Below are 13,713 nucleotides of genomic sequence, written 5' to 3' on the forward strand. Positions count from 1 at the left end.
ATACCTTTGTAGTAGGCCTGTAGTCTACAGTTGGCATTTCCTAAAACAGACAATCAATGGCTACTACATTGCCCTCTTCTGAAGTCTCCCTTCAGACAGATTTGTTCATGCATATCTGGTGAACTATGAAAAATGCAAACCGTCGAGGCAATCTGAAGTTCAAACAAAGCAGGCACGCCACCACTGTTTTGAACAAATGCAGAGGGATGGGGCTGGAGAAATGTAACCAATCTCACATTCATATACAGGGCTATGGACACAAGGAATGACCATCAATGATACATTTTAACCATATTGATTTGTTTTTATTTATACTTTTAACCATGTTTACAATTGCATTGCTTACAAACAATGAGTAAAATACATTTGGAATTATGACAGTCAATGTGAATGCAAGCTTAAATACTGCTCCACATGAACCCAACAACCATTTAAAAAGAAGGCAATCTGATTGGCACATCCATTTTGGAATTTGAGTGGTAACATTTCTCCAACCCCATCCCTCACCTGTTTACCAACAATACTGTCAGGATGCCCACTGTTGTTTTTCAAATCCCAGATTGCCCCCTTTAACAAACCTGTGTGTTCCAAAGGAAAACCACAACAGACCAACATATTTAATCAATCATTATTTATGAATCAATAACAGTCTGTTGTATAACATTGAGTAAAACAAATCTAAAAGTACGCTCAACAGGGATGGGTTGGGGACAGGGACATAAGGCAGTGTGCAATACATAATAAATAGGGGGGAAAAAAACATGTATATCAATGAAGGCACTGAAGACATGTATTTTGTACTATAGTCTTTGTAAAAAGAATGACTTTGGTGGTGAAAAGGGCCAACAATGTATTTAATACTGTATATACAGAGGCCTTTTCTGTTAGGAACCATTCAATGTCAGAACTGAGGTATTCCCAGTCATATCAATAATACATTGTAAAATATTAAGGACAACATATCAAATAGCATTACTCATTTGATGTCGTATTTTGCCATTATATAACAGAACAGTTATCCACATCATTATGTTTGACAGATTGTCATTTCAATTTGAAATAGAAAATAAAAAAAAGGACTTTGAACGCAAATGTTTTCCAGTATTCCAAAAGGCACGATTACTACAGGATTGCTTGATTCCCAGGCACCTATCCATCAAATACCCCAGAAGATTATTGAAGACTGATGCATGATTAAAAAAGTATTTGAAATCCTCTGATAATAAAGACAGTTTAATCTGACAGGAAACTTCAGAGAGCAACTGTATGAAAGAAGTGGGACATACAAACAAACACCAATAAGATAACAAGGACATATTGGTCGTTGAATCTATGGAATAAATACTCTAGCTCTAGCTTTGCACACCTTGCCGTGGTCCAATCCAAATACAATTTAACACCGTGGGTAAGCCGCACACTTGACAGCATGTAGATTCAGGGTTAAGCCAACTGGTTGAGCAGTAGTGCAGATCAGAGGGTTAATCAACTAAGCAAACTTTAAACAAATCAATGATGCCACTGAACATTATACACGGTGTACAAAACATTAAGGACACCGGTCCTTTCCATGACAGACTGACCAGATAAATCCAGGTGAAAGCTATGATCAATTATTGATGTCACTTGATAAATCCTCTTCAAAATCAGTATAGCTGAATGGGAGGAGACAGGTTAAAGAAGGATGTTTAAGCCTTGAGACGTGGATGTGTGCCATTTAGAGGGTGAATGAGCATGACAAGATTTAAGTGTCTTGGAACGGGAAGTGGTAGTAGGTGCCAGGCGCACCGATTTGTGTCAAGAACTGCAACGCTGCTGGGTTTTTCCACACACAGTTTCCTGTGTGTATCAAGAATGGTCCACCACCCAGAATGGTCCACCACCCAAAGGGAATCAAAACAACTCGACAACTGTGGGAAGCATTGGCGTCAACATGGGCTAGCATCCCTGTGGAACACGTGACACCATGTAGAGTCCATGCCCCAACAAATTGAGGCAGTTCTGAGGGGAAAGGGGGTGCAACTCAGTATTAGGAAGGTGTCTAAGATTTTGTATACCCAACCAAGAACAGCACCTGAATTGTGCGATTTCATATTTACAGAACACCATGACGAGGACAACTGGGTCCTTCAATCGTCCTCATCATTCACTACACAGTGAATATATACTAAAAAAGCATCATGGAATGACTTCCCCTTGTGTGGATGTAATGCAATACACACATAGCCTGGTCCCAAATCTGTTTGTGTGCTTGTCAATTCCATTCATTATCAAGCCATGTTTGGCATGACAATGAGTGACAAATTGGCAAGAGCGCACAAACACATCTGGCACTCGGGCTACAATGTACATGTTATCAATTGGAATGTGGGTTGAATGGACTGCACATGCTTTATCAGTTGGAATGTCTGTCAAAATATAGAAACACGAAAACAATATTAAGACAAGTTGTACTTGAGCCTCACCTTAGTATTGGTGGATAATATTAATACAAAAAAAAAAAGTTCTTAGAATTATCTTGAAGGTGTAAACCAATCAGTTGATCTAATGGAAAAACTACTGTATACAAACCATTTTCCATGTATTAAATTGTCTATGCTTTTGTGAGATTAGGTTTATGTAGTATAATATGCCTGTCTTCAGAAAAACCCCCACATCTAAATCAATGCCAGCATACAGCCTAAACGAGGACTAATTCCTCACTGACTCTCTGCCTTCCCGGAGTCCTTCTCCTCCTTTCCGGTCTCAGAGTCATTGTTCTGTGCTGCTGCTCCCTACTGGACCACAGTCACTCCATCACCCCCTGCCTCAGGGACCACCTCTACTGCCTCTGGCCCCTCTGTACTGGGGGCAGCATCCTCCTCCACCTTCTTCACCGCCTCACTGGTGAGAGACTGGAAGCCACTGTCATGTGGCGGGGACAGGGAGTCCAAATCCACTGTGGCCTGTTCCAACTCTGGACTGACTACTGAAGTGCTCTCTAGCTCCTCTGGCATTGGTCCTGGGACAGGGACTTGCTCCGTCTCCAGGGCTGTTGGTATGGCTTTAGGCATTTCTGTTGGTATGGCTGCAGGGACCTGCTTGCTGTCCAGGGTTGTTGGTGTGGGGATCTCCTCTTTTGTTACGGGTGTTGCTGCTACCCCAGTCTGAGTAGAGAGTGAGGAAGATACCTCCTCTAAACTGGAAGGAGTGCTTTCCTCTTGGCTAAAAGCTGTTGGTGCCAGTGCCTCCTGCTGAATTGGTTTTAAAGATTCCTCCTCTTTGCTTAAGGGTACACTATCCTTCTGGCTTGAGGGTGAAACTTCTGCCACTGCCTCCAGTACAGCCACCTCCACAGCTGGCTCGCTGTCCTCTCCCTGCACTGCATTCTCAATCTCCCGTATGGCACTCTCAATGGCTGACACTGTGCTCTCAGGGTCATGTAAAAAGCTCTTCGCCTCTGGGGACTTCATCGCACACTCAGCTTCCTGGGGTACATCTTCTGAGATTTTGGTCTGTACCTCTGGGGCCTCACTCAAGATTGTCGCCGGCTCACCTTCTAGGACAGAGCCATTGGTTAGGGCAGGGGATGGAATGTTCTCTGGTTGGACTGGAGGAGGAGGGGCCTTTCTCTTTCCTTTCAGACTGGTTCCATTAACTTTGGCTGGTTCCTGGTGGACACTCTCTGGAGATGAAGCATCGTTGTCCTGGTCCACTCCCTCCTCCTCAGGGATGCTGTCCACCATGGGGATGTCCAGACAGGACTCATTGACCAGGATGGGAGATCCATCCAGCTGGATCATAGAGACTACCTGCTTCATCCTGCGCCTCCTCTGGGCCGCCCCTCCTGTGCTGTCCCCAGTCTCCTCCCTGTCCACCTCTTCCTGTCCTGTCCCATACTCCCCAGCCCAGTCGATGGCAGGGTTATCCCCCAGCAGGTGGAGGTTGGGATCACTGCTGGTCAGTACTATGCTGTCCCTGTAAAGGTTGTGTCTTCTCTGGACTGCTGCCTCCTTGACAGCTACAGTAAGAGGGAAAAAAAGAGACATTAAGACATTGTACACAGACCACAGGAGCAGTAGCTCTTAACACAGACTGGAGTTCCCTACTGAGGTCACTTGGTAAGGAAGAACTCTGGGCCCTAGCTACAGCACATGAGTACTCTTCCATGCACTGGTTATGTTGGTCATTCGGCTGCCCTATTGCGTAGCACGATAAGAGAGAATCTAGCTCCATGCCTAGGTATTTTATTCTCTGTGTTGGCACCAGACAGCTCTTTTTCTGATTTATGTTGAACCCTAACTCGCTGAGGTGGGTTACAAGGAAGTGAACCAGTTGCCTTTATGAATAGAGTGAGACAGGACGTTTTATTTTTAATTACACATTTATTTAACCAGGTAGGCCACTTGAGAACAAGTTCTCATACAACTGCGACCTGGCCAAGATAAATAAAAGCAGTGTGACAATAAACAAAAGTACAGTCAATAACACAATTGAAAAATCTATACAGTGTGTGCAAATGGAGTAAGGAGGTAAGACAAATAGGCCATAGTAGCGAAGTAATTACAGTTTAGCAAATTAACACTGGAGTGAGATGTGCAAGTAGAAATACTGGTGTGCAAAAGAGCAAAAAAGTAAATAAAAACAATATGGATGAGGTAGGTAGTTGGATGGGCTATTTACAGATGGGTTGTGCACAGCTGTAGCGATTGGTGAGCTGCTCAGATAGCTGATGCTTAAAGTTATTGAGGGAGATAAGTGTCCAACTAAAGCGATTTTTGCAATTCGTTCCAGTCATTGGCAGCAGAGAACTGGAAGGAAAGGCGGCCAAATGAGGTGTTGGCTTTGGGGATGACCAGGGAGATATACCTGCTGGAGCTCGTGCTACGGGTGGGTGTTATGGTGACCAGTGAGCTGAGATAAGGCGGAGCTTTACCTAGCAAAGACTTAGACGACCTGGAGCCAGTGGGTCTGGCGACAAATATGTAGCAAGGGACAGCCGACAAGAGCATAGAGGTCGCAGTGGTGGGTGGTATATGGGGCTTTGGTGACAAAACGGATGGCACTGTGATAGACTGCATCCAATTTGCTGAGTGTTGGAGGCCATTTTGTAAAATGACATCACCGAAGTCGAGGATCGGATTGGAGATGCTTAATATGAGTCTGGAAGGAGAGTTTACAGTCTAGCCAGACACCTAGGTATTTGTAGTTGTTCACATATTCTAAGTCAAAACCGTCCAGAGTAGTGATGCTAGTCGGGCAGGCGGGTGCGGGCAGCGATTGGTTGAAGAGCATGCATTTAGTTTTACTAGCGTTTAAGAGCAGTTGGAGGCCACGGAAGGAGTGTTGTATGGCATTTAAGCTTGTTGAGGTTTGTTAACAGTGTCCAAAGGGCCAGATGTATATAGAATGGTGTCATCTGCGTAGAGCTGGATCAAAGAATCACCCGCATCAAAAGCAACATCATTGACATATACAGAGAAAAGAGTCGGCCCGAGAATTGAACTCTGTGGTACCCCCAAAAGAGACTGCCAGAGGTCCGGACAACAGGCCCTCCGATTTGACACACTGAACTCTGAGAAGTAGTTGGCGAGGCAGTCATTTGAGAAACCAAGGCTGTTGAGTCTGCCAATAAGAATACGGTGATTGACAGAGTCGAAAGCCTCGGCCAGGTCGATGAAGACAGCTGCACAGCAGTCTTTTATCGATGGCGGTTATGATATCGTTTAGTACCTTGATCGTGGCTGAGGTGCACCCGTGACCAGCTCGGAAACCGGATTGCACAGCGGAGAAGGTACGGTGGGATTCGAAATGGTCAGTGAGCTGTTAACTTGGCTTTCGAAGACTTTAGAAAGGCAGGGCAGGATGGATTTAGGTCTGTAACAGTTTGGGTCTAGAGTGTCACCCCCTTTGAAGAGGGGGATGACCGTGGCAGCTTTCCAATCTTTAGGAATCTCGGACGACACGAAAGAGGTTGAACAGACTAGTAATAGGGGTTGCAACAATGGCGGCAGAATTTTAGAAAGAGAGGGTCCAGATTGTCTAGCACAGCTGATTTGTACGGGTCCAGGTTTTTCAGCGCTTTCAGAACATATGGTATCTGGATTTGGGTGAAGGAGAAGCTGGGGAGGCTTGGGCAAGTAGCTGCAGGGGGTGCTGAGCTATTGGCCGGGGTTGGGGTAGCCAGGAGGAAAGCATGGCCATCCATAGAGAAATGCTTATTGAAATTCTCGATTATCGTGGATGGAGACAGAAGTAGAAAATTAATTCTACTCCAAGCAAAAACCTAAAATTGGTCAGTACTCAACAAGACAGGAACTGAAGTCCCACATTCGGCAACTTTAACCTCATGCTTCTCATGAGAACAGTGCAGTAGGAAAACAGTAATCAAGTCCAGCTGAGGAAAGCATATTGTGAACGCAGTCACTTCGGAGTGGCTCCCTGTGTTGCGTAACCTCAACACATGGGGTCGGCTCAGTTGCCTTAGAGTTTTGGGGAACAGGAATGATGGTAGTCTGCATGAAACATTACGGCATTTTAGATAGGGAGAGGCTGAAATGTCAGTGAAGACGCCAGCTAGCTGGTCTGTGCATGCCCCGAGGTCACGCACCGGAATACAGCCTTAGGATTGTTGATCAGTTAAAAAAAATATATAATAATAATTTCACGTCGACCTCGGAGAGCGAGATCATCCAGTCCTCCAGGACAGTGGGGGCCCTCCTGCAAGACTGTTTTTGTCAAAGCCTGCATAAAAAGCATTCAGTTCGTCTGGTAGAGGCATCGTTAGGCAGTTCAGGGCTGGGTCCTCTTTTATAATTCATAATAGACTGTAGTCCTTGACATGTGTCAGAACCGGTGTAGAAGAATTTCACCTTATTCTTTTATTGTCCTTTCGCATGTTTGATGAATCTGTGGAGGTCGTAGCGGGACTGCTTGTACGCAGTCGTAGCAATGACCCTAGCCTCAGGGTTAGCTGCTAAAGCCCCATATGTGGTGGCTCTGTCCATTAGCTTGGAGCGTATCTAAGTGTTAATCCAGGGCTTTTGTTTGGGAAAGCAGCAAACTTTAAACGTTGTCGATGCACTTCCTTATGAAGCCGGTGACGGAGGTCGTAAACTTGTCAATGTTATTGGCGAAGTCATATTTCAGTCCTTACTAGCAAAGCAATCTTGTAGCCTAGCCTCTGCTTCATCTGACCATTTCTCCATTGAGCACGTCACGGGATATCAAATTAATTTGATTAATTCAAATTTGTTTTTGTGCAAAATTCCAAATGCCTGTATTGCAATAATCACTTTTTTTTGCATTTTCTGTTTTTCAGAGTGATTATGTTCACTTGTTCTCATGCTGTCTTTTTGGTCTCATCTCCTTCACTCCTTCACTCCTTCTCTCCTTCTATGCTGTGTGCACCTTCCTATTTACAGAGATCTAAATATAATGACAATATGATCATGTCTCCACCCTAACAATGGGAGTAGTCTCAAAGGCGGGCGACAAGCTTAGGTCCAAAATAAGCACATAGAAACGCATTGGTCTTATTTTAGTGCGAAACCTCTTGCGTCGCCTCTTCTCTGTTCACACACACCAAGCCCTTCTCCCCGTCACTCACAGCAACAAAGTTGAGAGATCACTTCTTCCTCTCTGACAAGTGGTTTCAACTCCCTATCTGCATTTGCGGTTTGGTCCAACAGAATGGGTCATATGGACACAGAAATACAGAGACATTATTTTACTGTAGAGGAAAAGTTAACCTTTATATGTGTCTCAACTCAAATTGCACGAAGAGCAGACACTACTAAAACAGAACTATCAATGAACAATGATTCTGGAAAAGTAACGCTCAGTTTGCAGTACCACGTATAAATGGCTGCTACATTAAGTTAGTCATTATTAGTGAATGTGCATGGTTCTGTTTTTATTTTACATTTTATTTACAAAAAATGCATTTCCATAGACTTCAAAGCCAGACCAGTGATTACTGCAAAAAGCAGGTAAAACTTTTTGATAAAATAATTAAATTATTAGTGGGGCTTATAATTAGACTTATTTCACACAGCCTGAATTCATCTAGTTATTGCAGACTGTTTGAAATGCTGTGTATTTTACCTTTATTGAGGGGTTGGGTTCAGTTGAAGGCATTCAAGTTGTACAACTGACTAGGTATCCCCCTTTCCTTACAAAGCTTATTCAGAGAAAACATGTATTCAGATCACTTGACTTTTTCCAAATGTTATGTTACAGCCCTTGTAGGCTCGCTTGTGTGTCGAATAGCAAGAGTATAAAAACTTGAGCGCATCTCGTGGCCAAGGAGACATGATGCCCAACTTTTACCAGCACGTGTCTTAGCAACATCCCTGGCAAAAATAAGTACAGCTTCTGGGTGCGCGGTTTTCTGCTTGTTTAGAGCCTAGTACAGATCATTGAGTGCCAGGGAGGTGTTGGCCTGAGGGATGTAGACAGCAGTGATGATAACAGATGAACTCTGGAGATAAAATGGTTGGCATTTGACCTTAAGTAACAATGGTTTTGGGAAACGGCTGAGATTTAACGATGCTCCTTCAAAGTTTCTAATGAACTGGGCCATGGACAATAAATTTAGACAAAATACAAATTTGTAATACAAAAGTGTAATTTGCACCTAGAATTTTATGTGGAAATGTTGTATAATCACCTTTCGGTGTAAAAACCATAGAAATGTAACACACATTTTTTTTGTGTGTTACGTGAGAAGTAGGCATTGGTCTTGAGCCAAAAAAGAAAATTCACATGAGCACCACACTGCCTATTTCAATCAAATGTATTTATAAATCCCTTTTTACATCAGCCGATGTCAAAGTGCTATACGGAAACCCAGCCTGAAACCCCAAACAGCAAGCAATGCAGATGTTGAAGAACAGTGGCTAGGAAAAATACCCTAGAAAGGCAGGAACCTAGGAAGAAACCAAGAGAGGAACCAGGCTCTGAGTGGTGGCCAGTCCTCTTCTGGCTGTGCCGGGTAGAGATTAATAAAAATAAAATCACCCTATTTCACCCATGCTCTACTTTAGTGTTAAGCACACAGCTTTGGGCTACAACAGTAGCTATAGGTCGATTGTACTTCAAAACAACGCATAGGCAGGTTGCTTAGGATTCAAACCTTCTCAAACAAACAGCCTAATTTATACTCTTCAGAGGGATAATGAATGTCAGTGTCCTGCTTTTAAATGTATGTATTATACCATTACGCTGTTTTTAGATATTTACAATAAGACTGTCTTTCACTGTAGTGTGAAACATTTATTTGGGTTGCAATTTCTGAGGCTGGTATCTTTAATTAACTTATCCTCTGCAGCAGAGGTAACTCTGGGTCATCCTTTCCTGTGGTGGTCCTCATGAGAATCAGTTATCATAGCGCTTGATGGTTTTTGCGACTGCACTTGAAAAAACGTTCAAAGTTCTTAAAATTCTCCAGATTGACTGACCTTCACGTCTTAACCCATTTAATCCCATCAGTCACAATAGTGACCGTAAAAAACATTCAGTTATAAGGCTCTAAAAATTTTACTGAATGATGTATCAATACATTTCCAGCAAATATTGAAATAATAAAGGGTCTCAATGAAATATGTGCAGTGTCACATGTTTAGTGTAAATTGTCACATGACCAGAGCTGTTTACTTCCTGGTTCCACCATGAGGAGAGGAATGGCTGCATCAAAGCTCCCAAACAAAAGGTTAGTAAAGTATGTTAGGACAAAGATATTTGGTACACATCTTTAAGGTGTCTAGTATTGATATATGCATTTGCAATTACTCAACTTTGTTCAGTGTGGTCATAGAATCAGTAAACATGTTGACGGCAACAATAGTGACCGGCGGGATAACACAGTGCATCCAGGTATACACATACATAGTTCTTGTTCTACCTAACTTTCTACTCCTTTCTTTTAGTTACACTTTGAGTCAAGTTCTGGATACGTTGGATCTAGGTGACCGCCCAGACGAGGCATGCAACATTGCAGTTATCCCTCAAAATGAGAAAGATGCTGTCCTCAGTGATTGTGATAGCGATGGGCCAGATATGGACTATGAGGGGGAGACAGGCCATTTGCCAGCCAGGCTGTTGAATGCATATGCAAACAGATCATGACAGGAACAACGTTATCAGTGATGAAATACCCCTCACCACCCCCTCTCCTAGCCACCCCCCTCCACCGTTGATAATGAAGAGCCAACGGCCTCTACCCGCCAGAGGGTCCAGTCAGAAGAGCCAAGAGCAAAGCTGCAGGTGGTCAAAAATAAAGATTGAGTGTTCAAACAATCGAAGAGGCCTGCCACTGCTGTGATTCCAAAACACATAGTATTCAGCCCAAATGCTGCAGAATGTGTCAAACAAAGCTGCCCCAACCCAATGGATGTTTTCCTAGTAAACTCTTAAGAGAGATCACCATTGAAATGTCCAACCTCTACTCCACCCAGACCAAGGACAAGCAACTGCCTTGCCTCATCCAGTGGTTACATGTATCACATGGAGCCATATGGTGCATCCCACACTCTCCTCCCTGAGACTGGGTTGGGTCAGGGACCCAGTGTCGTTCTCGGTCTTGCAGAGCAATCTCAGGCGCCTCAAGGTTGCATGTTCCTTCATGACAACCTCTTCACTTCGCTTGCACTCCTCGATGAAATTACAAAGAGAGGATATGGGAGCTCTGGAACGGTGAGGCAAAATCTTCTGATGTCCCATTCAAGCCACAGAAGGACTTCATGAAGTTACCCCGGGGAACCTCTGAGGTTCTGACCCAAGGAGGCAAGTTGCTGGTCTGTTGGAAAGACAATAACATTGTCACAGTGGCAACAAACATGGAGGAGAAATACAATGAGACCTCTGTCAAGAGATGGAACAAGGAGCGACGTGCCTTTGACAAATTCCCACAACCAAAATGCATTAACTGATACAATGAGCACATGGGAGGTGTTAACCTTCACGACCTACAGGTTTCAAGATACCATATCTCGATCAGGTCTAAGAAGTGGTGGTGGCCCATCTTTGCATGGTCTCTCAACAGTGCACTTGTAAACAGACATTTCTTTTACAGAGACGTTATGGGAGGGACCATCGACCTGCTCACGGATAGTGGCACAGTCTCCTATGAAAAGGTTTGGCAGGAAACCACTGAGCCACAGAAGGAGAACTCTACTGGCTGCTACCGTTGAAGATTAGGCAAGATATGACAAAGCTTCTCACTGGCCAATCAACACGATGCACCGGTTCCAGAAATGTCATCATTGTGACAAATGCATTACCTATGCATGTGAGAAATGCAAAGTACCACAGCACATTGAGTGCTTCAAGATATACCATGGACAATAGAAAAGGAGATAAGGGTTGGAAAAGCCAATAAAAGAAAAATAGAAAAGTCAACGGGTGAGGAGAAGCAGTACAACAGACTCTAGAAAGAAAAGAAAAGTTGACGAAAAAGACATCAAAATGACTGAAATGTTTTTGGAAAAAAAGGTAAATTGATTCAGTTGCACTAAAATGTCAATGACAATGTTACAATGAATATTGCACTAAAGTACAAGTTCAGATGTTACAATATTAATGATCCAATACATGTTGCACTAAAGTAACAATGTTGAAATATGTTGAAGGTTGTTGTTTTTTTGTCTTTTCTCTCAGTGTTCGTATCGGTGGTGCATAAGGGTTTTTGATATGTAAAAAAGTCACACTAGAATGTGATGGGGCATTATAGTGGGGACTGCCAGTGACAGTTTTACATGTGTTAATAACTGGGCTGGAATATATACTGCTCAAAAAAATAAAGGGAACACTTAAACAACACATCCTAGATCTGAATGAAAGAAATAATCTTATTAAATACTTTTTTCTTTACATAGTTGAATGTGCTGACAACAAAATCACACAAAAATAATCAATGGAAATCCAATTTATCAACCCATGGAGGACTGGATTTGGAGTCACACTCAGAATTAAAGTGGAAAACCACACTACAGGCTGATCCAACTTTGATGTAATGTCCTTAAAACAAGTCAAAATGAGGCTCAGTAGTGCGTGTGGCCTCCACGTGCCTGTATGACCTCCCTACAACGCCTGGGCATGCTCCTGATGAGGTGGCGGATGGTCTCCTGAGGGATCTCCTCCCAGACCTGGACTAAAGCATCCGCCAACTCCTGGACAGCTGTGGTGCAACGTGGCGTTGGTGGATGGAGCGAGACATGATGTTCCAGATGTGCTCAATTGGATTCAGGTCTGGGGAACGGGCGGCCAGTCCATAGCATCAATGCCTTCCTCTTGCAGGAACTGCTGACACACTCCAGCCACATGAGGTCTAGCATTGTCTTGCATTAGGAGGAACCCAGGGCCAACCGCACCAGCATATGGTCTCACAAGGGGTCTGAGGATCTCATCTCGGTACCTAATGGCAGTCAGGCTACCTCTGGCGAGCACATGGAGGGCTGTGCGGCCCCCCAAAGAAATGCCACCCCACACCATGACTGACCCACTGCCAAACCGGTCATGCTGGAGGATGTTGCAGGCAGCAGAACGTTCTCCACGGCGTCTCCAGACTCTGTCACGTGCTCAGTGTGAACCTGCTTTCATCTGTGAAGAGCACAGGGCGCCAGTGGCGAATTTGCCAATCTTGGTGTTCTCTGGCAAATGCCAAACGTCCTGCACGGTGTTGGGCTGTAAGCACAACCCCCACCTGTGGACGTCGGTCCCTCATCATGGAGTCTGTTTCTGACCATTTGAGCAGACACATGCACATTTGTGGCCTGCTGGAGGTCATTTTGCAGGGCTCTGGCATTGCTTCTCCTGCTCCTCCTTGCACAAAGGCGGAGGTAGCGGTCCTGCTGCTGGGTTGTTGCACTCCTACGGCCTCCTCCACGTCTCCTGATGTACTGGCCTGTCTCCTGGTAGCGCCTCCATGCTCTGGACACTACGCTGACAGACACAGCAAACCTTCTTGCCACAGCTCACATTGATGTGCCATCCTGGATGAGCTGCACTACCTGAGCCACTTGTGTGGGTTGTAGACTCCGTCTCATGCTACCACTAGAGTGAAAGCACCGCCAGCATTCCAAAGTGACCAAAACATCAGCCAAGAAGCATAGGAACTGAGAAGTGGTCTGTGGTCCCCACCTGCAGAACCACTCCTTTATTGGGGGTGTCTTGCTAATTGCCTATAATTTCCACCTGTTGTCTATTCCATTTGCACAACAGCATGTGAAATGTATTGTCAATCAGTGTTGCTTCCTAAGTGGACAGTTTGATTTCACAGAAGTGTGATTGACTTGGAGTTACATTGTGTTGTTTAAGTGTTCCCTTTATGTTTTTGAGCAGTGTATAAACATTTTGATGACTGCATAGGAGAAATATGTTAATTCAATATACATCACATTATCCCACCGGTCACAATTGTGACTGACCATAAAACACACACTTTTTCACCTAATGTTACATGAAATAAGGTTACTAATGACACATGATTTGGATATTTTCATGTCTGGGGAAAAAAAATGTGGGATTAAATGGGTTAAAGTAATGATGGACTTCGTTTCTCTTTGCTTATTTGAGCTGTTCTTGCCATAAGACTTGGTCTTTTACCAAATCTTCTGTATACCCCCTACCTTGTCACAACACAACTGATTGGCTCAAACGCATTGTGGAAAGAAATTCCACAAATACATTTTTAACAAGGCACACTTGTTAATTAAAATGCATTCCAAGTGACTACCT

The 13,713-nt window shown here is 43.9% G+C and overlaps 1 protein-coding gene across 2 annotated transcripts in view; it reads right to left on the bottom strand.

The window, feature by feature from the left end:
• Nucleotides 1–279: 279 nt before the first annotated feature.
• The window catches only part of LOC106580628 (protein Niban 2), a 46,637-nt gene continuing 33,203 nt past the window's right edge, over nt 280–13,713 (bottom strand). For both annotated transcript variants that reach the window (XM_082966426.1, XM_082966427.1), the window contains exon 14: nt 280–3,997. In XM_082966426.1, coding sequence (XP_082822552.1) covers nt 2,772–3,997 — 1,226 coding nt within the window. In that variant the 3' untranslated portion in view covers nt 280–2,771. The remainder of the gene's footprint in view (nt 3,998–13,713) is intronic.

Source organism: Salmo salar, chromosome 20 (assembly GCF_965601325.2).
Source record: "Salmo salar chromosome 20, fSalSal1, whole genome shotgun sequence".
Classification (NCBI taxonomy): Eukaryota; Metazoa; Chordata; class Actinopteri; order Salmoniformes; family Salmonidae; genus Salmo; species Salmo salar.